Source organism: Panthera uncia, chromosome F1 (genome assembly GCF_023721935.1).
Source record: "Panthera uncia isolate 11264 chromosome F1, Puncia_PCG_1.0, whole genome shotgun sequence".
Classification (NCBI taxonomy): domain Eukaryota; kingdom Metazoa; phylum Chordata; class Mammalia; order Carnivora; family Felidae; genus Panthera; species Panthera uncia.
In genome coordinates, this window is record NC_064813.1 from 42,797,354 (window position 1) to 42,824,493 (window position 27,140).

Consider the following 27,140-nt stretch of genomic DNA (forward strand, 5'->3'; position numbering starts at 1 on the left):
CCCCCCCCCCCCCCCCCCCCCCCCCCCCCCACCCCGTTTGATAATCAGAAAAAGTGAAACTTTGTTGCCTGACGGGAAGAGCAAAAGATTTGGCTTTAGCAGATGTTGGCTGGAATTCTGCTTTCTTTGTGAACCTCAACTCAATTTTTTAAGGGAGAGATGTTACACTGCTATTTTGTGTTCTGGGAAGAATCCTTTTTTAGATATAAAGCAAGTAGGCATTCATTTTTCCACGAGAAGGGTATAACTTTCTCCAATCTTATTTTTTTAGTTTGGCAAAGACTTGGGGTCTACCGAGCAGGTGTGGTCTTTCCGACAACCATTTGAGATTTGAGGTTGCTGATGAGGGTAGAGGAAATTCACAGAGGCCTTAAAGCACCTTCTTGAGAAGGTGGGGTGCCGGAGTCCTGAAGGGTGTATAGGCTGATGAATTTGGCACAGTTCAAATGTCTAGCTTATCCTCAGTTTGGGGTTCACAGTGACAGCTCCAGAATCCCTTTGTTGGAGATGCTTAGGGACTTGACATGAAGCTGTTTTCTAAAGCAAAACGTTTGCTTTTTTTAGTAGTGCAATTGCTGGATTGTAAGGTAGTTCTATTTTTAACTTTTTGAGGAAGCTCCATACAATTTTCCGGAGTGGCTGTACCAGTTTGCATTCTTACCACCAATGCAGAAGGGCTCCCCTTTCTCCACATCCTCGCCAACACCGTTGTTTCTGGTGTTGTTGATGTTAGCCATTCTGACAGGTGGGAGGTGATATCTCATTGTGGTTTTGATTTGTATTTCCCTGTTGATCAGTGATGTTGAGCATCTTTTCATGTGTCAGTTGGCCATCTGGATGTCTTTGGAGAGATGTCTATTCATGACTTCTGCCCATTTTTTAATTGGGTTATTTGTTTCCTGGGTGTTGAGTTTTAGAAGTTCTTTATATGTTTGGGATACTAATCCGTTATCAGATAGATCATTTGCAAATATCTTCCCCCTTTCTGTAGGTTGCCTTTTAGTTTTCTCGATTGTTTCCTTCACTGCAGAAGCTTTTTTATTTTGACGAGTTCCCAATAGTTTATTTTTGTTTTTCTTTCCCTGACCTTAGGAGACACATCTAGAAATAAGTTGCTAAGGCTGATGTCAAAGAGGTTACTGCCTGTGTTCTCCTCTAGGATTTTTATGCAATTATACTGCTAAGTATTTATCCAAAGAATACAAAAATACTAATTTAAAGGGATGTATGCACCCCAATGTTTATAGCAGCATTATCTACAATAGCCAAATTATGAAAACAGCCCAAGTGTCCATTGGCTGATGAATGGATAAAGAAAATGTGGAAAATGTAGTGTGTGTATATACATATACATATATTTATGTATATATATATATATATATATGAGTGTATATATATGTGTATATATATATTTATAATGGAATATTACTCAGCCATAAAAAGAATGAAATCTTACCATTTGCAATGACATGGATGGAGCTAGAGAGTTTTATGCTAAGTGAAATAAGTCAGAGAAAGACAAATACCATATGATTTCATTCGTATGTGGGATTTAAGAAACAAAACAAATGAGCAAAGGGGGAAAAAAAGAGAGAGAGGCAAACCAAGAAACTATAGAAAACCAACTGATGGTTACCAGAAAGAGGGGAGGTGGGTGGGGAGATGAGAGAATTAGGTGATGGGGATTAAGGAGGGCACAGGGTACTGTACAGAAGCGTTGAATCATTGTACTCCATAGCTGAAACTAATATTACCCTGTACGTTAACTAACTGGAATTTATTTTTTTAAGTTTTTAAAAAATTTATTTTGAGACAGAGAAGGGGGTGGGGAGAGGCACAGAGAGGGAGAGAAAGAATCCCAAGGAGGCTCCGTGCTGTCGGCGCAGGGCCCGACGCGGGGCTCGAACTCACAAACTGTGAGATCATGACCTGAGCTGAAATCAAGGCTTGGATGCTTAACCAACTGAACCACCCAGGTGCCCCACGAACTGGAATTTAAATAAAAGCCAAAAAAAAAACCCACCACCCCACATTTGTTTTCACTTGCATTGTCTGTTTATATTTGGTGGCTTGGGGAAGCAGTTAATGGAGAACAAGATGTGGGGGTAGGTAAGTCCCCAAAGTCCTCTATACCTTAGCACCTCCATTCTGGTGCAATCACCCAGGTGCTGTGGGTGGCTCTTGGGTAAAGTTAGCGTGTTAGTGTCACCAAAGAACTCCATGTGATGTTGGAAATCTGGGCCAACGGTGGTGTGAAACGATCCCAGACTTCCCCAGGAATTCCCTTTCTACCTCACTCTACCGACTTAGCAATTCACTGCGCAAAAGACACTTTCTTGTTTGAGAAGAATGTTAATCTGAATGTTAGAAGATATAACCTGATTCTGTACTCCCTCTCCACGCAGCTCAAATCTTGAGCCACATAACCTTCCGAGTCTCAGTATCCTCATCTATAGAATGGGATAATAATATCCAGTCTTGCTGGACGTTTGAGGGGATTAAACGTGGTCGGTTGAAAAGTCCTACGTGACAACGCCCGGAAACTTCACTACATGGCTTGTACGAGGCTTGTTTCTGCTTCTCTGCAGGACAGGAAATGAGAGAGAACCAGCCGGCAGCTTTGTCCTTTCTAGAGGGGGCACTGCTGCTTCGGCACAGGGTAAGATGGGAGGGGGGCTCAGGGTAAGTGCAGGCTACCGAAAGAGGAAGTAGCAGACTCCTCGTGGGGAAGGGACGGCCCTGTGACTTGCAGAATAAGGAAACAGTTCTTACCAGCAGGGTGTAGGCAGTCGGTTGGAGGGTGTAGGAGACTCCGTTGATGATGAAGGTGACATCCGGCATGACGTTGAGGTTGGCACACTCCACAGCATACTAAAACACAGCACAGAGGATCCATTTAGAGGCCTCCCACCTCCCAAGAGAGGGCCTAGTTCCCCTGCTCCCGCCTCCCCCCAACCCCGGCAGGCACTGACTTCTCCATCCATGGGCTCTGCCCCAATGGCCTTCTGCAGCTGCTTGATCTTGTCGGAGGGGCCCGTGATGAGGGAAGTCCCTGTGTCCACAATGGCCTGGCAGCCCTCAGAGCAGAACATCACTGTGCCTCCCACCTGGATTCTGAAGGCAAGGAAAATGTCGTGAGCTGCCCTCCCCACTCCCCCACCCCAGATTCCTCCTGCCCTGAAGTCTCCCCAGCTGCTCTCATCCTCTACAGGCTCTCAAATATACACTCGTGATTTCCATTTTGACTGTCTTACACATGAGTGTTTCTCAATTTTTCTGTGGCTGATACCCATAGCAGAAATACATGTACTCTCGGACCCAGTACACGCACCCACACACACACAAGAAATAAAACTAAAAAAATGAAACAGTGCTCAACCTTAACATGCGAAGTACACTCTGATATTTTCTATTCTATTCCAGTTCATGAAAAATGTAAGTCATGATCCCCTAAAATGAGGTCATGACTCATAAATGGGTAAGTCCTTACGGTTTGAAAAACCCTCAGTAGACAGTGAACACTGAAGATTTTTGCTGTTTATCCCTCGTGCCAAGCACATGGCCTCACCTCCCCTTGCGGGAGCTTATTCTTGGCTGAATTGAGACTTGCGTTTCTTTGAACTCCTGGATGGTCTAGTCCAGTGCTAGATGTGTGACCGGCCACTGGTCCCACTTCCTTGGTTGCTCCATGCCCAGACACACACACACACACACACACACACACACACACACACGTATGTATGCATGTATGTATGTCAAGACACTGTCAATGTTACCTCCTTCATGAAACCCTTGCTTGAGGAGTTCTTCAGGCAGGAGCTGTCTTGCCCTGTCTGCCAAGGCCACTTTGGTGGCACATCTCATGGACCACGGTCCACCCTCCACTTCACTTGGTGGGGGTTTGTGTGTGTGTCTCATCTTCTGTACACACTCCATGGAGGCAAAATCTGAGTCCAGTTCACACTTGCACCCCCGTGTCACTCGCCCTTTGACCTATGTATTAATTAGTGTTAAATGAGCCCCGAGTAGTTGGCTGAGTGTTCGTATTGACTTGAGGGAGCACCACACGTGCAAGGAGGGAAGCTGAAACTTGGTACCATGTGCCTGCTGCCCTGGAGACCGAGGCCCCTCTTGCACCCCCGCTCAGCCCCTCTATGCTTCTAGCCCTGCACAACGAGCCCCCAGCATCCTCTCCCAGGGACCAGCACTTTGATTCAGGTCAACTCAATTAACCCAATTTGAGTGGTGCCCATCCTGAGTTCTTCTGTCATACCATAACGAGAATACTCACACATCCAGTGCAATCTGCCAGTAGCCTTGCTTGGTGACCGGGACCCAGTTCAGATTCCCAGAGAAATGGGAATGGTCATAGCCTCCGAAAATCAGCTCACTCCCCACACCACTTTCTGGGTCACTACATGGAAAGAAAGGCAGGCTGTCAGGGAAGGGCCACTGGAAAACCCCAGGAAAAAGCCTCAGCCAGTGCCCTATTTCTTGGTCTGATCACTCACACCAAGTACCTATAGAGGGGAAATATCAGCCTAGGCTTTGAGACCAGAGTTCCCCACTACTGCAAGTTGATTAGTCTGGATCTTTTCTGGCAAAAGGATAGAAACAGGTCTGCGTAATGATTTGTGAATGTTTTCTTCTTGGATAAAAGGGCCAGGAAGGTGGGAAAGGGTGATGACAGCTCTGGTCATGCAACACTCATGCGGAGCCAAGGCCAAGGCCATCTGAGGGGTGCACACACCATGTGACTTGAGGCACCCCCCAAAACCTTTCCCCCCAAGTATCTTTCCCACTATTGTTTTGGTGGTGCCTGGTGCCTGGAGCTTCCGGGTTATTCTCTCCATGGTGTTAAGGTGAAGAAGCTAATGTGAATGCAACGTGACTTACTAGAGCTTGAAAACTTATTAATCTTCACCGATGTTGATTTTTCAGATTATGTTCTGGCACCTAACAGGATTCTGGGGAAATAGGACATGAAACTGATTCATTTTCAAGAGGAAAATGATCAGAAAAATACAAAACTCTGGGCGCTACAAGTCAGGGTGGTAAAGGGGAAGGGAACTGGGAATCTGTGAGCATTATAGAAAAGTGGTTTTAGTGGGGGTTGGGGGAAGAACTGTTTGTTGATGGCCTTTGTGCAGGGCACTGGGCAAAGAATGTTATCTGCTTAATCCTATTTATCTCTTACATCATCCTTGTGGCCATTTGAGGAAACTGAGGCTCAGGGCTTAAATCCAGATCAGTCAGACTGCAAAGCCTCTGCTATTTCCCATCCTAACATTTGTCTCTCCCGCTGGAAGGGAGCTGCTCAGGAACCTGTAAGGGAGCAGCAGAGATGTCTGGGCCACCTGCCGTCCCGCTCCCAGCTCTGCCCGGGCTGGTCCCAACTGCAGCCATGCAGTATAATAGAGGAAATTCAAGTCTCTCCACGTAGGAGTGGAGAAAAAGGGAAATGGGCTTACACTAAAGCTGGGTCAGCTCAGACCAGATCTCACTGGGAGGGAGTCAGAAAGGTAAGAAATCTCCTTCCTATGTAGGGATGAAGGTTAGGTGAGCCTTTCCGGATCCCAGGCATGCGAGCCTTATGACCTTTTCCAACTACAGCAAGCAATTTAAAACAATTGTATAAATTGACCATTTAAAACTGTACAGTTCACTGGTGTTCTAGATATTCATATTGTGGCGAGCCGGTCTTCAGAAGCTTTTCATCCTGTGCATGGAAACTCCATACTCCTTGAACAATAACTTTCTATTGCCCACCCCCCTCCGTCCCTCGCACCTGGCAGCCTCCATCTTGGTTTCCGTCTCTCTGAATCTGACCCTGTAGGGAGCTTCATGCAAGTGGAATCATACAGTGCTTGTTTTCTGGCTTATTTCACTTAGCATAATGTCCTCAAGGTTCATCCATTTGTAGCTTGCGTTAGAATTTCCTTCCTTTTTCAGGCTGAGTGATATTCTATTGTATTTTATTAGTCCCTTAACATTTCATTATTTTATTGTCAGCTTACTTTCGAATTTTTTCCTGCATCTTACCACTGGAATCACGCTTCCTGAGGGCAGGGGCTGTCTTCCTTGTTTTATTGTGCTCCTGGTGCCCAGTATCACAGTCAGCACAGAATAGGAGCTTGATAAATATTTATTCATTGCATAAATGAGTACTCAATCCCAGAGATTCCTCATATTAGTTCAGTGTGGTACAATTTACAAGGTGAGGCAAACCCCATTTCCTCAACATCCAGAGAGGGTAAACCCAAGGTCACACAGCTGGTAATAGGTCAAGAAAGAGATCCAAGCCGGGTACTTGACTACTAAGTCTGGTGCTCTTTTGACTGGACCATGTTGTCTCCCTGTAGTCATAACTGACCTTAACCTTGGTGGGCTTGACGGGCCTACCTGCTCATGTACACAGAAAACATGGGCATGTCCACCAGGTTCTGTGCCATCATGTTGTCGAACACCGGGGTCACCCCTCCCACAGCCAAGGAGGGGTATCCCAGGCCCAGAATTCCATCAAACTCTGCGTTCACAAAGGTCTGGCCAGGCTCCGTGACGCTCTCTCCAAATTGCTGGCCGACCACAAGCAGTCCTTCCACCTAATGGGAGAAAACCCGAGAGAAAACTGCATGGGAGATCTTTGGCGAACAATCTCGGATTCCCGGATTCTCCCTCTGGCCTGAACGGAATGTTTCCCCCACCCAACTTTTCTTGATTCAATGGGCACAGTGATTTCACCACATTCTCACAGCCTTATTTTTTTTTATGTAAACTTTTAAAAGTTGAAGTATAATACAGAAATCGTAAGTGGACAGTGCAGAGAATTTTCACAAACTGTACTCGCCCTTGTCAGCAAGCTCCCGAACCGGAAGCCCCTTCATGCACCCTGCAAATCACACACCCTGCAAATCATGGCGCCTTTCCTCAAGAGTAACCCATCTCCTGGTTTCCCCTCCTATACTGCCTTTGCCTCTTCTTGAGTTTTTGTATCAATGGAATCTTATAGGATGAATTCTTGTTTATATGGCTCCTGTCACTCAACATACTAGTGCAGTCTGTTGTAACTTTGCTCATTGTCACTAGTATTCCATGGTATGACTACATCATCATCATCCATTCTACCATTGATGGATATTTGGGTTGTTTTCGGTATTGACTATTGCTAACAGTAATCCTTGTACATGTCTTCTAGTGGACATGTTGGGTTTATGCTTAGGAGAAAACTGCTAGATAACAGGATATGTAAGTGTTTTGCCTGAGTAAATACTGACAATGAGTTTTCCAAAGTGATTGTACCAATTGACATTTCCCATACCAACGTTTGAGAGTCCCAGTTGCTTCAGATTCTCAATGACACTGGATATTACCTATCTTTTCCATTTTAGTCTTTTCGTGGATATGCAGTGGGTTATGTTGCGGTTTTAATTTGTATTTCCTAATACTAATGAAACTGAATATTTCGATATCCTCTTGTGTGAAGCGGGTTATCTGCATTTTTCTTATTGATTGGTAGGAATTTTTTATTCTGGAATCAAGTCCTTTTTTGGATAGATGTATTACAAATATCTTCTTCCAGACTTGGCTGGTGTTTTTCGGTGAGCAGAAGATATGAATTACGGTGTAGTCAAATTTATCATTTTTTCCCCTCTTTAATTAGTGGTTTTTATAACATGTTGCAGAAACTTTTGCCTACCCTACGGTCCTAAAGACATTTTCCTATGTTTTCTTCTAAAAGCTTTCTTATTTCACTTTTCATATTAACACCTACAATGTATCAGAAGGTTTGATGATGTGTGAGATAGGAGCCAAGATTCTTTTGTTTGTTGGTTGGTTATATGGAAATCCAAATGAGCTAGAACCATTTAATAAATACACTGTCATTTCCTCCACTGCACTGCAGTTTCATGTTCAACATAATTCAGAGTAGTTTCTTAATTTTCTCTTTTGTCCCGTTTGTCTATTTGCTTATCTTGTGCCAATACCACATTATCTCAATTACTAGAACTTCATAATAGGTCTTAATATTTATAGTGTGTTTCTTCATCTAGATGGTCTGAGTGTATTACATATCCATATAAATTTTAGAATTAGCTCATCAATTTCTAATAAAAATTGCCATTTTTTTGATTAACAGATCTATTGATCAATTTGAAAAAACTTTGACTTATCTATAATATTGAGTCATGAAATACTGAGTCATTTCAATTTATGTAGATCTTCCTTAGTCTCACTCAATAATGTTTTGTAGTGTATTTAGAATAGAGATCTTGAAACATTTAACAGTTTTGTTAAATTTATGTCTAGGTATTTGATGTTTCTGATGGTGTTATAAATAATGTCATTAAAGGTCTATTTTCCAGGGGCGCCCGGGTGGCTTAGTCGGTTAAGTGTCCGACTTTGGCTCAGGTCACGACCTCGTGGTTTGTGAGTTTGAGCCTTGCGTCCGGCTCTGTGCTGACAGCTCAGAGCCTAGAGACCGCTTGGGATTCTGTGTCTCCCTGTCTCTTTGCCCCTTTCCCACTCACTTTCTGTCTCTATCTCTCAAAAAAAAAAAATAGGTTTTAAAAAATCTATTTTCCATGTTTTCCTGATATATAGAAATTCAAATCATTTTGTTCATTAATCTAGTATTCAGCAACTTTGTTACTTAATTAATAACCCCAATTGTCTGTAGATATTTTTGGATTTTTTACATGTAGAATTTTGTCATATGTGAATAATGACAGTGTAATTTCTTCCTTTATAATCCTAGTACCCTTAGTTTCTTTTTTCTTGTCTTACTGCACTGAGAGTAAGCATCTTGGACTCATTCTTTTTTTTTTTTTTTCTTTGCCTTAACTCATTCTTGAAAGCCTGCCACCAGGCTTTCTGCCCTGTGCACTGTTTCTCTGTGGATTCCTCTTTGTTGCCTCTCTAGAACTCAGCACACTGAGCAGACTGGCCCACTGCCGTTATCTCAAACAGGAAGTGCTACTCCCTCCTGGCCAGGCTTCCCCCTTTCCCTGGAAGCCAACTCCCTGTTTCCACCTCTTCCAGAGGCCGATCTGAAACTGTTCCCCTAACAGCTCTGCAAAATATTCTGTCCCCCAAGTTTCTGGCCAAAAGACAAAAGAGGAAGGAATTGTACTCACATCGACTTGGTCGGTTCCAATGATTCCAGACAAGCTCCCAGTCCCGTACTGAATGGAGAAATGATTCCCCAGCGCGCTGTATGTGTTGGACTGGGAAGGGTAGAACCTGGCGTGTGTCTCTGGAAAAGCAAGGATGCTGCTCTTGCCTGGGACATCAGCTCACTGCCTCCGTCCCTGCCCTGATACCACAGAGATGCAGGGTCTATTCCCTCAGCTCCCAGATTGAGTGGGGGCCTCTAGAAAGGTTGGCCATGGCCCTCCTTAGTTAGTTACTACATTCTCCTCTAGCCACATGTGGTGGCCTAAATGGAGAACAAATAATTGTCCCTGGGAAACGTGATTGCTCACAGTGACCTCATGAGGCACACCAAGATAAGCGTCATGTATCAGCCGCCAGCAGAAGTCTCCGCCAACTAGTATGGGTCAGAGCCTGGTATTCAAAAGAAACTCGGAGATAAATAAATACCGTGCCGGGCAACTACTCTCAATTCCTTGCCTAACCTGTAGACACCCAATTTTGGGGTTTTCTGAGACATTGTGCCTCTAGAATTTATCCAGCACAGACTAAGACATCTTTCCTTAGCTCTTCCCTTTCCGACGCTAACAAAGACGTCTGAGTTACCTCTGGCCAAATAAACCCACCCCTACATTGTGCCCCGTCAGCCCCACCTCTGATATCCTGGGAGGTAGGCCACCAAGCCCTCTTGAAGCAGGTGAATAGTCAGCACTAGAACCCAACCCATCGACCTGCCCAGAAACAGCCATTTGAACGGAACTTTCTCCCACATTCTTTCAGGTGTTCCAAAGGGAGCGAGTCATCATGTGTTCAACGATTTGTATTGACTTTGTATTTTCAGTGGCTGAGCTTTCCCCTATTAATCCGGGTCAGTATGAAAGTTGCTGGCCTGGATAGCAGTCAGATTTTAGCTCTGTCCCTGGCTCAGCCTTGTTTTCACCATAGGTGAAGGTCCCAGGGCGGACTCAGAGGTGGAGAGGGGAAGCTGGTGCAGCCTGGATGGCCAGTTTCTGGAAATCAAGCTCCCTTCCCCCAGAGGGCCAGGCCCTGGCTGCCATTGACCCTGGCCCTACTTACTGCAGGCTGGGCTCGTGCAGTACACGGAAGGGACCCAGAGGTTGGAGGAGCCAGTGTCAAAGATGACGGTGAAGTTCTGCGGTGGAGAGCCAATGGAGATGGAGCCAAAGTATTCTGTCTATGGGGGAGGGAGGGAAGGGAGGAGAGTGTGGGTGGTGGGAAAGGGGAAGGTGCTCACCAGGGGGGCCTAGGGAGAGCTCTCTGGGGCCAGAGCCTGGGCTAGCACAGACTGGAGCTTACAGAGCCTCAGGAGTGGCAACAAAAGGGAGAAGGAGCAGAGAAAGGGCTATACGGGAGACGATCAAATCAGCCTCTCCGCACCTGCCTATCTTTAGCTTTTGTTTGCATTATTCCTCATAATCACTCTACGAGCAAAGCAGAAGAGGCGGTGATGCCTGTGTTCTGCAATCAGGGAAGGGAAGCCGGTGAAGGTTAAGTCATGTGTCCCAGGACATGCAGCAGGGCCCTTCTGACTGGCATGCTTGCCCTGCTCATCCCTTTTCTTTTGCAGAGAGCTCTACACGGTTGGGCGCACTGGGGCTTGCTCGGTCAAATCCACAGGGACCCAGGGGATCAGTCCCTATGGGTTATCCTAGAGGAGAAATCCACACTGACCTTCGATGTTGCTGGCCGACACTGGCCATTCCCAAAGGCCAAGCCATCCTCCCACCTCCCCCCATCCCCAGCCCCTGTCCCGGGACTCCTCACATCCATGTAGTTGATGAGGGGCTCATTGGCACCCTGGCTCATCGTGCAGGCCTCGGTGTACTGGATCATGTCCAAATTCTGGGATTTCCAGAACTCAGAGAGCTGGCCCCGTGCCCGCAGCTTCTTCCGGAGGGACGGATGCCTCTTGAGGGGCACCCTGAGGACAAAGCCCCGTGTGAGGAGGAGATGCCTTTCTGCCTCTCTCGGACCCTGCCCTCTCCCCACCCCATTTTTCCAGAGGCAAACTGGGAAATGACACAGGAGAAGTTCTGCAAGGCAGCATGCCAGAGTTTGGCCAGAATTGGTGCCCTCTCGGCCCCCGGCCTGTCAGTCTGATCTCTGCCTCCTGGAGATTCTTAGAATCTTAGACTTGAATTGGCCCTCCCTCTCACAGACAAGCTCTTTGAGATTTTCTAGGAAAATGTTCTGCAATTTTACATGAACCTTGTCAGGGGATGATATAAAAGGGCAGAAAAACTATTGGGGGGCAGCCATGGTCAGTCTCTCGATCAAGTACTCGGTCTCGTGAGCTCCACACCAAGTTGCAGGTTCCTGCTCTTTACTAACAAGAGAGGCTCCCTGGGCCTTGGGCAGCAGTTTCTGTCAGAGATGGAGGCAGAGGGCTGGCTTGTCGTGGGCTGGGGGTCAAGGCCAACACAAGATGGCCCTTAGTTTCTTCTCCTCTTCAATTCCCCGTCATCTTTCCTCTCCCAGGGCAGCCCTAGGCTTGAGGGCAGGGAGCTGCCCCAGCTGGACACAGTGCTGGGGACGTGGCCTCACCTGTGGAGTGTTTTTTGAGTCAGTCCCAAGTCCAGGAGCACCAGCAGCAAAAGAACGAGTGTTTTCATCGTGGGCCCAACCAGCAGCTTCTGCCTTGCTCTGTCGTGGCCTTCCTTGCCCCTTCTCTTTTCTTCTCTCCCACAGGCCGGTGGGGACCGAATCTCCTTAACTCTCAGATCTGCCCTGCCCTGCCCAGCCCAGCCTGAGGACCCAATGATAAGGCCTCTTGCGTCAATATCCGGGGCCCGGAACAAACACAGTGCGTTTAACAAGGCGTCTCTGTTCCTCCCCTCAGCCCTTTTCCCTCCTGCAGGGGCGGGCTGGGTCTGGAATGGGACTTGGGGGTCAGTGCACCCTCAAAGAGTAAGAGGACTGTGTAGGTTCAGCTTCTCTGCCAGTTTTTGGGGTCCTACCCTGCTCCCTAGAAACCCTGTATTTATCACTTGAGAGAGCAATGTGCCCCTGGACAGTGGGACCCGTCTACTCACGTGTTACCACTAGTGGCCTGGCTGAGGACTCCCGGGGGGGTGGAACGTCAGTTATCACATTTGGGGCAACTCAAAATATCAATCGGGCTGTTTTCTATGTATTTCCTAATCTCTCCTCACTCCTCCGGGAGCCTCGGGGGCAGCTGACCCTCCCTCAGTCCACTCTGAGGCAGAAACTTGCACTCCTCAAAGCCCCTAGAAAGGGAGATTGGGCTTGTGGGGCTAGTTTTTTGGACCCCAAGAACTTGATGAATCTGGAGCTATGGGGCGGAAAGAGGTTTGGAGAAGAATACAGGGGCGGCCCTGGAAGGGGCCTGGGAGGTACTAGACGCAGTGGGGCTAGGGGTCATGAGTCTGCAGCAGGTGTCTGTATTACTTTGCCGGGACTGCTATAACAACTTAGCACAGTTTGGGTGACTTAACAGAAATTTATTTTCTGGTGATTCCGGAGGTTAGACGTCCAAGACTAAGGCATAGCAGGGTTGGTTTTTCCAGAGGCCTCTTTCCTTGACTTGTAGAGATGTCTGCATATTCCCTCTTCACAAGATCTTTCCTCTGTGTGTGTCTGTGTCCTGATTTCCTCTTCTTATAAGTCATATTGGATTAGGACTCATCCTAAAGACCCCATTTTAACACAGTTCCCTCTTTAAAGGCCCTATCTCCAAATACAGTCGCATTCTGAGGTCCTGGAGGTTAAGAACTCATCATAAGAATTTGAGGGGATACAATTCAGCCCATGACAGTGTCCAAAGACAGAAGGACCCTCAGTCTGTCATGTGGAGTAGGGGGTGGTGGGGTTCAGTGCTCAGTTACCCTAGCGTGCCTAGCTATTGCTATGAACCATCTCCATGGCCACCCCACCTCCTAAACAGAGGGCGGGCTTTATCTCCTTGAGTGAGGATGGAGGGCGGTGAGAAGAGACACCTTCCCCCGGCCATGACCCTGACCTAGGCTTATGGGACGCTCTGAACCAAGGCAGTAGAGGCCAACGCCACCGTCACACTTACCAATACGTCCTACCTCTGGAGTAAAGGCAGAAGACCAGAGTTCAGGTCACCAGTTAAGCCACAGCCAGCAATTTGGCAGGTGTCTTAACTGCTGCTATGAGTTCTGATTTCCATGTCTGAAGCCCAAGAAGCAGACAAAGTTGGGAATGTGGAGCTAAGCTGAGTCCTGCCGTGAGCTCCAAAAGTGTAAAAGGACATCAGAAGGACTTAGGGAACGGCCTGGACCCTTGAAACCCTGATCCCAAGGGAACAAAGCCTCTTTAGCATTTACTCCCGTGACAGTTCTCTTTGACCCATCATTGGGGAGGGACATCTCTCCCCTACAAGGGCAGCATGAGCCAGAAGTGGCTAGAAGTTGAGATAATTTGTTGTGCTCTGTCATAGTTTGCCTATAACTGTCCAACCACTGGGAAGCTTAGTCTTATTATCTGCCAAATACCCTACATTGTGGAGTTTTAAGGAGGACTCAACACACAAAATAAGGTATGTAGAAGTACTTGAAAAACCATAATGTCATCAGACTAAAGATCTTCACTAGAAAACCCTTGCACTGGAAGACCTTTTCTTGCCATCAGGGCAAGCTCACTTTCACAGCAGATGAGGACACTGAGGTGCGGAGGGGCAGAGTGACAAGCCCGAGAGCACGTGGTCCCTTTAGTGGCAGAGCTAAGGTTAAGACCCAGGCTTCCTGACTTCCAGTCCAGGGATCTTTCTGCCCCAGAATTATCATCATTATTACTGAACGGTTGGCCTGAGCATAGCTGTACCCCTCCCCCGTCGCCTCTCTTCCAGGCCAGTCCCCACCTCCCGCTGGCCTCTGTTTATTGTGAGTGGAGGGTTCGGCTGGCTCAGACTGGAAAACAAGCTGGTTGGTCTGTGCTGTGGGCCACCTGGCCCCTGACTGGATCAGAGACATCCTGGATTGTCTGCGAGGAGCTGTGGGGTCTGGCTAGGTTTTGGAAATTTCGAGACAGGCTAGAGGCAGGACTATGGGGATGTTTGTCAGAACAAATGGGGTCTGTTCTCTCTGGGAACAACAGGAAACTCACCTGCCCTGGTTGCAGATTACTGGATCCTCCCATGCTGGAACCAAACATCGCTGTGGACCATTTGGGAACAAAAGCCCTTGGACATGTGCATGATGGTGTGTGTGTGCGCGCGTGTGTATGTGTGTCCTTTAAGGAAAGAGAGGGAAGAGGATTTGGGGTGAAATGGTATCATGTGGGCAAAAAACCAGGACATAGCATGAGCGATGATCCCATCCTTCCGCACTGGGAGAGGGTCTCTGGGAAGAGAGAGACCCTCAGGGGTGTGGATTGGAGGCTGGTCCGATGCAGGGTTTTGTCTGTTTCCAGAGCATTTGAAAGCTCTTGGCGTGAGCCTATCCAATCAGCTTCTCCTTTCTGGAGCTTCAGCTTCAGAAGATAAATTAGTAATGAGGACGGTTGCTCAGTGCTCCATGGAACCAGCTTCACGAGGGCTCCAGAGACAGTGTCCGTGTAAGACACAAGCAGCTGCTTCTCCTTCATGCTCAACTGGCTCCTGATCGCAGGGGAGCCAACAAGCTGGGACGCTCTTGGTCCTGGCTCTGGCCACCTCACCAGCGCCGCGTGAATGTGACCAACTGGAAAATGTCCCAACCTCCTTTCTGCTTGAAGCTGATGAATGAAGGAAAGTCTACTGTGCTTTGCGTGGTAGGGTAGAAAGAGGGCTGGGATGGGACGCCTGGATCTAGTCTTGGCTTTGCCACGCTAGAAATCGCTTTTCTCTGAATCTAGTTTCCTTGTCTGTACGATGAAAAGGGTGGGTTGGGTAATAATAACAAGGAACATTTTGAGGGCATAGACTATGTGCCAGGCTCTGAGCGAAGGACCTTAGAAACATTAGCTATTCTACCTTCACACCAATCCTAACAGGCAGGTATTATTTTAAAGCCCATTTTACAGATGAGATCATTGAGGCACAGAGAGTTTAAGCCACTTGCACAAGGTGCTGTAACCAGGATTCAAACCCAGGTTTGCCTGACTGTAAAGTCGATGATCTGTATTGGGTGATCTCGAGGGTCTGACATTCGAGAATTTCTTCCTGGAAGAGAAAGACCGAGAGAGAGGGTGGGAAGGAGGAGTGGGGAAGAGGGGGGAGAGAAATAATTTCCTGCGTGATGGAAAATTTGAGGCCTTTTAATTGTAAGAAGAGAGCAGGGTGTGTGCAGGGTGGAGGGTGGTGGTGAGTTGTTGTGCGATGAGAAATCTTGCACATATTTCTTGCAAATATTTTCTGCTTTGCCTGCAAGGAGCCTCTCAGCAAGGATCATTACAGGTGCAAAAATCCCCCCCGCCCCATGCACCCTTCTGCTAGTTCCCCATGACCCAGACACTGAATTCTGAAAACTTCAAGTTTAAAGTGACAGATCCATTTGCTAATTGCTGCAACAGGAGCTCCTGGCACAAAGGTTTGCTTTTCCCAGGGGCCTGATCCGCTTTGGGTTGGTAATGCCTCTTGTTTTCATGCAACCGGAAAAAAGAAGGATCTAACGTGTCCAGCATCTCGCCACGTCAGGAATCCGGTGAGCGTGAGTCATTTCCAAAACCATTGTCAACCCTATTCTGGGAAGGTGCCCTTCAGACCAGAAAGTATTGCAGTTCAGCCAGCAGAGGACACGGGCATTGGGAAGGTTTCTGACTTGAATACTGCCTGTGTGTGCAGGTGCCCTTGTCCCCCGAACTGTAAGCCTGAAGAGCGGTTCATGCCTTGGGCTTGCCAGAGAGCAGGACTGCACACTGACAGCACGAGTTTCCGTGCTTGTTACTCATCCCAGGCTTTGAAAGCAGACAAAGCAGGGTCTGGAGTCCAACCCCACCATTTAGGTAGATGTGCGATACGGGGTTTGTTGTGGACCATCAGGTTCCTCTCCCGTAGAAAAGGAACAGTGGTGTCCTCACAGGGTGATGTGAGGACTCCATGAGACCATCTTCGGGAGGAGTGCTTTCTATGTCCTGCCCATCCCAGCACCTGACACCCAGTTAGCACTTAGCACTGGTGCCCTGGCTAAACCACATAGACCGGCTGGTGCCCGACATGGACTAGTGCCCACTGTTTGCCATAAGCCGCTCTACATGCTTGAAATATCCTCACTCATGAAATTCTCTCAACAACCTTATGAGGTAAATAGTCCCAGAGAGGTAAAAGAATTTGTCCAAGGTCAAACAGCTGGTAATGATGGAACTGGGCTCGAACCCAAAGAGTCTCCCGATGAGTCTGTGATCCTTTTACAACTGTCGCTGCCATCTGTAGTCTATACATATGTATTCACTGGCTGAAATACATTGTGGATCCCATCCACCCTTTTGTGTCTTTTAACGGTTCAGGAAAGCTATCAAGGCTTCTGCCTGCCTTCAGTTCTTTCTGTGTCATCAGGGACTTAACCATTTAAAGGCTAGGAAGTGAAAATGCTCTCTGACTCTTAGTTTCTTTATCTGTAAAAAGGAATTTGTTGGGAAGACTAATAAAAGCATATGTGAAAATGCATGATGCACAGTGAGTGTGCAATGAATACCTGATTAAAATTTCATTGTAAGTGGAAGAGAGATTATACTTAAGCAGTTGTAACAGAAATCTGATGCCTTTCCTTCATTACCTCTGTGGGTTTTCGTTTTCAGGCTTCTAGTGACCGGGTTCTCACCTGAGAAATGCTGTTTTCTTTAATCTTTTCCTTCAGGGTCCAGCATGCTGGACTTGGAAACACGTCCATCCTGGAACTTCCGTGAGCATCTTGAGAGTAGGATCTAGGCTGTGGCTGAATAGGGAAAAGTCACAGCTTTAATATCGGACTCGTATGTTTTTTAATGTTTATTTATTTTTGAGAGAGAGAGAGAGAGTGAGCACAAGCAGGGGAGGGGCAGAGTGCGAGAGAGAGAGGGAGACATAACCCAAAGCAGGCTCCAGGCTCCAAGCTGTCAGCTCTGATCCCGATGCAGGGGCTGAAACTCACAAACTGTGAGGTCATGACCTGCAGCGAAATCAGATGCTTAACTGACTGAGCCACCCAGATGCCCTTTGGAATCTTTTTAAAGTAAGTTTGTCTCCATTCTCAAAATGTGTTGTCTTGTTCCTGGTCCATTAAATGTCTTGGAAACCCACAGGAGGAAAGTACATACTAAAGATGCAACTAAGATTGTGTCTATTCCAGGACTGAGATACTTGTCTGAGGGTCCTTTCTGGCTTAACACACTTCCCTGACCTGAGCGCCTCCAAAGGGAGCCCCGTTTCTGAAGTCTTGGAAAACACCGTTCATTTACTCATAACAATCAGGACACTTAGTCTCAATGAATTTTTTCAGAGACAAGAAATCCAAGCTTTCAAGAGAGTTTCCCCTCCTGCCCTCCCCCCCATCCCGGGGCAAGAAGCGAGTACAGGAAACGGAGGGCCTTCCACACCAAACTCTCACATAGATGCCTTCACTGGGGTGGTTGTGACAAGAGGTGGCAGTGGTTGGGATGTGGGGGAGATGGAACACCAGGAAAGCAGTGGTGAGCTTAGATTTGTTCCAGAGACAGAACCCACATGCCGTGGTACTGAATTAGATGTGGACAAAGAAAGGAGGGATCAAGAATGACTCCTGGAATTTAGACAACCTTAGTCTTGTGCAAAATGGTGTTGGGTCCATGTTATTTATTCATCAAGAGTGGTTGGCGATGAGAAAGTTTGAAAATAGGTGTCAGGAAGACTAGCTAAATAATTACGGTACCTCTGGAGATGGAATGCTGTGGGACCATGACAAAATAATAAAAGAGCTCCAAAGAAGAACATCGAGTATAGATAGCTGGGTTAAAAAGCATGTAACATCACATATGGTATGCTACCATTTGCATAAAATAAAGGGGGGGGAGAATATTTATAGTCCCATCTGCTTACACATGCAGAAAATATCTCTGGTGGGATATACCAAGAAACTGGTAGCTTCGGGAAGGGAACCAGGTGGGTGGGGCAGGGGGGAGGCTTGTTGTACGCCATTTTGTACTTTCTGAATTTTGAGTCATTGACTATATTACTTTATGAATTTTCATGGGACTGTATCCCTTTATTGGCTTTCTATTGCTGCTATAGAAAATTACCACAAATGCAGTGGTTTAAAACAATGCAAATTTATGATCTCATAGCTCTGGAGGTTAGAGGATTGACCTGGGTCTCACCGAGTTCAAATAAAGGTGTCAGCAGGGCTACACTCCTCTCTGGATGCTCTAGAGGAAAATCTGTTTCCTTGCCTTTTCCAGCTTCTAGAGGCTGCCACATCCCTTGGGTTGTGGCCCCTTCCTCCATCTTCAAAGCCAGCAAAGTTGCATGTCTCTGGCCCTTCTTCCATAGTCTCATCCCCCTCTGACTACAGCCAAGAAGAGTTATCTTTTAAGCACTCATGCGATTAGATCTAGCCCCCTCATCCCCAGGTAATCTAGGATAATCTCCTCATCTTAAAGTCCTTGATTTCATCCAGTGTGCAAAGTCCCTTTAGCCATGTGATTAACATAGTCACAGATTCAAGGGATTGGAATGCGGACATCCTTGGGGGCCACTATTCTGCCTACCCCAATTACCTATTCAAAAAAGTTTTTAATGCAAAAAAAATAATAATGACTCCTAAACTTTTGGTATGAGCTATTGGTGGGAAGGGATAATGGTGTTCTTTACTGAGCACAGGATCAGGGGGGCAGACACAGGTTGGGGGAGGTGGAGAATCAAGGTCTGTTTTGAACAGATTCTTTTGAGATACCAGTAGACTTTCCAGGGGTGATATCAGACTGACACTTGAGTTTGTGGGTCTTGTGCTCTCATAAGAATGGTTGAGCCTGAAGATATAAATGTGGGAGACACCAACATACAGAAAGTGGTTAAAACCTTGAAACTGGCTGAGAACACTCAGGGAGAGGATGGGGATGGAGAGGAGCAGAAACCCCAGGACTGTGGTCTGAAGCCCGTAGGTAGGTGGAGGAGGAAGAATGAGCAAAAGAAGCCAAAAAGGAACCTGGGGGGGGGATGTGGGAAAACCATGTTACCTCCTCCTGGAGATCCCTCAGCCACCCAGATCGAAAGAGCCACCGCCTCGCTCCGTTTTTCTCCATCACACTCCCTTGCCCACTTTGCAAGGATGAGTGCAATCTGTGATTCTCTTTTTTTGTGTGTTTACTGCCTGTGTCCCCACTATGTTGTGAGCTCCCTGAGAGCAGAGCTCTGGTGGTCTGGATCATTGTTGTGTCCCCAGCACCTAGCCCAGTGCCTGGCTCAGAGTAGGCATTTAAGTATTTGTTAAATGAATGAGTGAAGGAAAACAAACTTAACCCTTCTACCCCCAATCCATAAATAATGAAGTCAAAGAAGAAAACGGCACAGGTCTTTTGATCCTCCAGTGACCATGTCCCATAGGTAAGTTTCCACAGGAGTTGTCTACAGAGTGTGCTTTTAAAAGCACCAGGAAAACACATCTATTCCCTGGTGTCACCATTGTTCACTTATCTCCTAGAGTGAGGCATCACCCTCTTAGCATAGTGCCTTGCCCCTAGTAAGCTCTCAATGGATCTTAATAAGCTGTTCTTGTTATTTGGGCTTTTAAAAATGCAAACAACCCTGGGAAAGACGGCCACGGAGGCATGAACTCCTTAGTAGTATGAATTCGTTTCTCAGCCAGAATAGTTAAAGAAGGACTTTAGGGTGGGCGGGGTGCAGATGCACAAAGGGAGAAAGTGTTCCAACAAAAATGCTAGGGAATCTACAGCAAATCTCAGTTTGTGGTTTTGCTGAGGCCCACACCTGCACGGCATGAGGATTGCTCTGCCAGCCGCATCAGCCACTGGCTTCTCATTTCGGGGGGTGTGAGGCTCCCTCTGAGCCCAGCCAGGCAGTGGAGGAAATGAAGAGACTCTCAAGGGAGGGGCGAAGGAGAGAGGATGGGGTAGGGTGGAGAGCAGCCACCCCGAGAGCAGCTGCCTCTGCAAGACGGCGGGCTCCTCCCGCTGCTGGAGCTGCTCCTCCAGGAGTCAGGTAAGTGGTTCCGTGGGCGCTGCGAGTTCGCTTTCAGTTCCTCTCCTATTTGTCTGGAATCCGGGAGCATCTGCTATAGAGTGGGCACTCTGTGGCTTAAAGGGATTAGAGCAAGGCACCCCCACCTTTCCTTAAACTGTACACACATCTTCAATCCCTAAATCGGAGCACAAGCTGACAACTATGTGTGCAGATAATGGAGAGGAGTCATGTCCTTGTGGCTGGAGTCTGGCTAAAGGCTTATAGGAAAAGGACTGAGCTGCAGATTAGTGCTTTATGATGAGCAGTTTGGGAACCGGCAGGCAAATGTGTATTGTTGGGACTGTATATGTCCATCTGTCCTAGATTCCAAACTAGACAGTGAGGACATGAGGGCAGGAGCCATGCTCTAGTCTAGACTTTTTGGTCCCCCAAACCCTGCACAGTGGTTGGTACATGGGGATTTGTCTACACCTGCCTGGTCCAATACGGTGAATACCTGAAATGTGGCTAGTCCAAGTTGAGATGCGTCGTGGCTATAAAATGCATACTGACCTCGAGGACTTGATAGGAAATGAGAACAAAAAATATCTCAATAGTTTTTACATCAGTATAGGTTGAAATAATCATTTTTTGGGTGTATCGGGTTAAATAAGAAAAAAAAATATTTTTAATGTTTATGTATTTTTGAGAGAGAGAAAGACTGAGAGATGGAGAGACAGAGAGACAGAGATAGAATCCGAAGCAGGCTCCAGGCTCTGAGCTGTTAGCACAGAGCCCGACATGGGGCTCGAACTCACGAACCGCGAGATCGTGACCTGAGCCAAAGTCAGATGCTTAATTGACTGAGCCACCCAGGAGCCCCAAATAAAATATATTATTAAGATTAATGTCATCTGTTTCTTTTTGCTTTTTAAAATGTGGCTACTACAACATTTTGAATTACACGTGCAGCTTGCATTACATTTCTCTTGGACATCTCTGGTCTGGACTACCCTGACCTTTGCTCGACCCCTTCCCTCTCTCTTCAGCTCTCTGATCAGACTATAGAGGTGCCTTCACCTGGGAAACCTCTGGGCATATAAACAAAGGCCTCAGACTCTTTTATTGGCCAGAGTAAGATCTCCTGTGTATTTTATATTTGTTGAATCAAGGTTTACACCTTAGCAAGTGTGCTGCTCATACAATGTAACCTATAACCATACCCTTCGTTCTAAGGTAAAGGAATTCAGATTACAGCAAGTAGGAGGGGGACTAACTTTTATTAAGCACCAGCCTCACAAATGTTTTCTCCTTTAAATTTATTTTCATGCCAGCTCTGCGAGGTAGGCATTATTTACTTTCTCAGACAAAAGAAACTGAGGCTCAGAGGGCTCCGATAACTTGGCCAAGATCACCTGCCTAGTGAGAGGCACGGGGTCAGGACTTGAAAACTGATGTGCCTGGTTCAGAAGGCAAGTTTTCCCCCGACGACTGGCATGTGGCTTCATTTTTGCATATTTGAAATAGAGCCTAAGGGGTTCCCCACGTATCTGGAGGCTTCTATTTTGTCTGCACAGGAAAGGAGCTCATTAGGGAGATGCGGGGTTTCTTTTTTATCACTGATTTTCTAGATCGTGCAAGGAACAAGTCCAGGGCTGGTTCTCAGAACACCTGGGGACATTCTCGTCCTAGCGTGGCCCCAACACAACTAAGTGACCTAGGATACGTGGCTTCCAACTCTGGAAACAAAGAGGACCTTTACCGGTTGTGATTCCAAACCTGCTGTCTGGGAAAACAAACTGAGGCCCCTCTTGTTGCTTAATCCCTAACGGGTTATGCCTAAAGTTGAGGACTTTTTTTTCTAAATCGATAATTTTTTTCTTTTTTAACACTCTGTGAATCTGTTGGTTCCTTATGTCAAGATTTCTGTTGAGTGTGATGAAAACGAAATTCCAGATAAGGGAATCCACGTTGTGTGGGTGGGCAGGAAACCTCAAGTTCATTTTCAAGGATTAGGGGGCTTTTGAGGACTGCCCATGTGGTTAGTATTTTCCAGAGCTGTTTCATACATACCGCTGCACGTCTTGGAAATTTCGATCTGGTATCATTGCTCTAATGACTAGAAATCCTCGTTATCTATTTAGCAGATGGGAGAAGCATGCCAAGTCTCTCCATAAGCCTGCTTATTAATCCTCTCTGAAAAGCCGGTTTGTAAGAGTGACATCAAAGCGGGGACGCCCCAGGAGTGCTCTTTTTAGGACTCTGACAGCCTGTCCCCTTGCTGAGTCTGAATGTAAAGAGCAAGCTGTAGCTCTGATTACTTGACAGGCCATCAGGCTCCCTAAGCATTCCCCGTCCCCAGCTCAGACCCAACTCAAGCCTCTTTATCCAATGCGTGCTGATTGCTGCGGACAAGGCCTACGAAGATGAATTTTCCGGATGAGTTGCCATTTCTTGTTCCTGATCTCTGGAGGGTAAATCTAAGTGGCCTACAGTAGTTAGTTCTTCTAAACAGATTTCAGGGTGAATAGTGATTTGTATCTATCCAACTTGGCACAGCCATAAATTAATTCACCGTCAGATTTTGAGGCCCTGATGTTAAAAGAAATGGGTCAGGGAATGTACCCCTAATCTAAATCCCTTTGAAACTTTGTTTTGGGCTCAAACTTTGTTCTGGGTTTTGTGAGGGGGGTGGGGGGAAGGGACAGACAGAACCGTTAGTAAGGTTTTGAAAACCTGCTTCTCCTTTGTTGTTATTAATTCCTTCATGAATTGAATTTTATGAGATCATGGTCTGTATGATACTGAGCATTTGGCATTATTTTAAAGTTGTGTATCTATCTATACACACGCTTTGTAACCCTCTTGCTCGGCCCTTTTTACTGAATTCTGTCCTGTCTCATTTCCCTGACATTTCCGGCAATCAGTTCTGTCAACTACTTATCTGAAAATACACTTATTTTATTTTCCTGTTTGAGGAATATTATCACCCGTTATGGAACGTTTTTTATTGAAGGGGCGGCTGGGTGGCTCAGTCGGTTAAGTGTCTGACTTTGGCTCAGGTCATGATCTCGCAGTTCTTGGGTTCGAGCCCCAAGTCAGGCTCTGAGCTGTCGGCACAGAGCCTGGAGCCTGCTTTGGATTCTCTCCCTCTCTCTCTGCCCCTCCCCTGCTCACACTCTGTCTCTGTCTCAGAAATAAATAAACATTTACAAAAAAAATTTTTTTAAAGAATTTTTTTTTAATTTTTTTAACGTTTATTTATTTTTGAGACAGAGAGAGACAGAGCATGAACAGGGGAGGAGCAGAGAGAGAGGGAGACACAGAATCCGAAACAGGTTCCAGGCTCTGAGCTGTCAGCACAGAGCCCGACGCGGGGCTCGAACTCACGGACCGCGAGATCGTGACCTGAGCCGAAGTCGGACGCTTAACCGACCGAGCCACCCAGGCACCCCGAGAATGTTTTTTATTGAAATGTAGTTGACATACAGTTATGTTAGCTTCAGGTATGCAACATAATGATTCAACAATTCTACACATTACTCGGTGCTCACCGTGATGATGATGGAGTCACCACCTGTCAGCAAAGAGCACTGTTATAATCTCATTGACTTATTTCTTGTGCTTCACTTCTAATCTTTTGCAACTGGGAGTTCATACATCTATTTCACCCATCCCTCAACCCCCTCCCCTTTGGCAACCACCAATTTGTTCTCTGTATTTAAGAGTCTGTTGTGTGGTTTGTTTTTTTTTTTGCCTCTTTTTTCTCTGATCATTTGTTTCCTTTCTTAAATTCCACATATGAGTGAAATCATATGGAATTTGTCTCTCTCTGACTTATTTCACTTACCGTTATACTCTCTGAGTCCATTTGTGTTGTTGAAAATGGCAAGATCTCATTTCTCATGGTTGAGTAATATTCCATTGTATGTATATACCACATCTTCTTTATCCATTCGTCTATAGATTGATACTTGGGTTGTTTCCATAACTTCGCTATTGTAAATGCTGCAATAAACATAGGGGTGCGTGTATCTTTTTGATACATTGTTTTCATTTTCTTTGGACAAATACTCAGTACTGGAATTACTGAGTCGTATGATATTTATATTTTTAATTTTTTTGAGAAAGCTCCATACTGTCTTCCACAGTGGCTGTACCACTTTGCATTTCCATCAACAGTGCAAGTGGGTTCTCTTTTCTCTACATCCTCACCGACACTTGCTTTTTCTTGTCTGTCAGATTCTAGCCATTCTGACAGGTTTAAAGTGATATCTCGTTGTGGTTTTGATTTGCATTTCCCTCATGATTAGCGACATTAGGCATCTTTTCATGTGTCTGTTGGCAACCTGTATGTTTTCTGTGGAAAAATGTCTGTTCAGATCCTCTGCCCATTTTCAATCAGATTGTTTTCTTTCTTTCTGCTGCTGTTGAGTTGTAGAAATTCTTTATATATTCTGGATATTAACTCCTTATCAGATACGTCATTTACAAATACCTTCTCCTATTCAGTAGCTTGTCTTTTTGTTTTGTCGATGGTTTCCTCTGGTGTGTGAAAGCTTTTAATTTTGGTGTAGTTCCAATAATCTATTTTTGCCTTTGTTTCCTTTGCCTAAAGAGACATATCTAGAAAAATGACTCTACAGCTGATGTCAAAGAAATTATTGCCTGAGTTCTCCTCTAGAAGTTTCATGGTTTCGGGTCTTACATTTAGGTCTTTAATCCACTTTGAATTTATTTTTGTGTGTGGTGTAAGAAAGTGGTCCAGTTTCATTCTTTTGCATGTTGCTGTCCAGTTTTCCCAACACCATTTGTTGAAGAGACTTCCCCATTGTAGAGTCTTACCTCCTTTGTCTTAAATTAATTGACCATACAAGATTGGTTTATTTCTCGACTCTGCATTCTCTTCCACTGTCTGTTTTTGTGCCGGTACCACACTGTTTTGATTATTACAGCTTTGTGGTACCTCTTGAAGTTTGGGATTGTGATGCCTCCAGCTCCATTCTTCTTTCTCAAGATTGCTTTGGCTATTTGGGGTTTTGAAAAACTGTTTTCTTTTCTTTTTAAAAAACTGTTTCTTTTCTTTTAAAAAAACCTGTTTTCTTTTCTTTTACATTTATTTATTTTTGAGAGACAGAGAGCATGAGTAGGGGAGGGAGAGGGGCAGAGGGAGAAGGAGACACAGAATCCGAAGCAGGTTCTCACGAACCATGAGATCATGACCTGAGCCAAAGTTGGATGCTTAACCCACTGAGGAACCCAGGCCCCCCTTGAAAAACTGTTTCTTAAGTGTGCTTATTAGCAGCAAGTTCCTGTGGTTCAATGCATTCCGTGACGACTAGCTAATCGAGGACCCTCGCTCAAAACTGTGTAGCTGTAAATAAAAGGAGGGAAACATTTCATATGAACAGAAGCCATATTAAGTTACTTCTGGAAAACAAGCTGTTTTGAAGTTCTTTCAATATGTCAACGACGGAAATCGTCAAGATATATGCTACTTTCAAATTAATTTTTTTCTGTGAAAATCCATACGAAAAGAAACCGTAGGGTAACCTAAACTTGCAGGCCGCAGCTTTGATGGGAAGAAAAAGATAATGATGTTGTTTTGCTTCGCTAAGGCTTGTTATCTTTATCCCCCTAAAAGACCACAACCTTCAGAAACAGGGGCTCCATCTGAAAAAACGACCACAACAGAAAAAGCCTTACTGTTAATACTATTAATACGGCTGTGAGGACATGTCATTATTCCAGGGAACAGTGTGGCACTTTCAGAAACTGCGAAGGGAAATTTCTGTGTCCTTTTAACTGGGTCGAGGAGAGTCTTTCAAGGCAGGGAGCGCACAGTAGGCACTCAACAGACTGAATAAACAGGATGTGGTGAGGAGCCCTTTGCTGACTTGCCATTCTCTGGCCTCTCGCCGCCTCCTAAAGCTGTTGGAAGGGTTCTGCATCCTCTAAAACACAGAAGGGAGTGTGGCACACTCAAGTCCATTCGGTGGTAAAGGGCTAAGTGACATCCTTGTTTAGATGCAAGTCTGGCCCTGGGGTACCCTGCAGGGGAGGGAGAGGAGAGAGGGAAGGGGGAGGAATGGATGGAGGGAGCACAGTTCTGGTGAGGGCAGTGGTGGGTACTTTCCCTGCAGCTGACTGTGCTCCAGGGGTGCGGTTGGAAGGCTTCAGGGGGACAGGGTCGGATGCTCCCCCTGCCTCTGGGTAGTCCAGCAAGCCCTTTCTACTAGCGGCACAAATAGAAAAAGACCCAAGAAAACTGGCTGGCCGCGGGTCAGGCTGGAGGGTGGGGGATGGGAGGGTCTGGGAGTCCTTGCTCCAGGCAGCAGTCTTCCTGAGCCTCCAGCCTTGCTCTCCTGGCTCCCTCCTTCACAGGGTCCTTCTTCCATTATGACAAATATTTAACATCTACCCTGTGGGCGGCTTTGAATTTCAAAATGAGCCAAATATAAAGTGGCTCCAATGAAGCTCGGGTGCCGGGCGCGCCAGATTAGGGTGACATTTACTGAAATGCGTTTTAAAATAGAACCCCAGGAACGTGGAGATAGTCTAACCCTTGCTCATCACGTATCAAAATAGATTCATGGCAAAATAAAACAAAGCAACACAAAAACCAACCCAGGGTCATTGCCAAGCTGCTTCCCTGACCTACATTAAAAATAGGCGTTACTAGAAAGAGGTCAGAGCGGCAAGATAAGTTCTGGGCTTTCTCAATGGCGAGAAGGAGAGATGCTCTGTAAACAGAAGGGAAACTCAGGGGTTGTGAAAAGAAGTTTTACTGTCATGAGAACTTTTTTGTTTTCCCCTCTAGGATTCACAGGCGAATTCAATCATGGCCAGGCTGCCTTTGGCAGATCCCTTAGCCTCTGAACACTTCTTTTTTTTAAAGTTTATTTATGTATTTTGAAAGAGAGAGAGAGAGAAAATG

The 27,140-nt window shown here is 46.1% G+C and overlaps 1 protein-coding gene across 2 annotated transcripts in view; it reads right to left on the minus strand.

Annotated features, from left to right (window-relative positions):
• Positions 1-12,277, minus strand: part of CTSE (cathepsin E) — a 13,468-nt gene extending 1,191 nt beyond the window's left edge. The window contains exons 1-8 of one of the 2 annotated variants that reach the window (XM_049634510.1): positions 11,716-12,277; positions 10,936-11,092; positions 10,228-10,345; positions 9,135-9,253; positions 6,403-6,602; positions 4,292-4,414; positions 2,973-3,114; positions 2,773-2,871 (exon numbers count right to left, since the gene is read on the minus strand). In XM_049634510.1, the coding sequence (XP_049490467.1) occupies positions 2,773-2,871; positions 2,973-3,114; positions 4,292-4,414; positions 6,403-6,602; positions 9,135-9,253; positions 10,228-10,345; positions 10,936-11,092; positions 11,716-11,783 (1,026 nt within the window). In that variant the 5' untranslated portion in view covers positions 11,784-12,277. The remainder of the gene's footprint in view (positions 1-2,772; positions 2,872-2,972; positions 3,115-4,291; positions 4,415-6,402; positions 6,603-9,134; positions 9,254-10,227; positions 10,346-10,935; positions 11,093-11,715) is intronic. The other variant, XM_049634511.1, reaches the window with a different exon arrangement.
• Between the last annotated feature and the right edge of the window lie 14,863 nt (positions 12,278-27,140).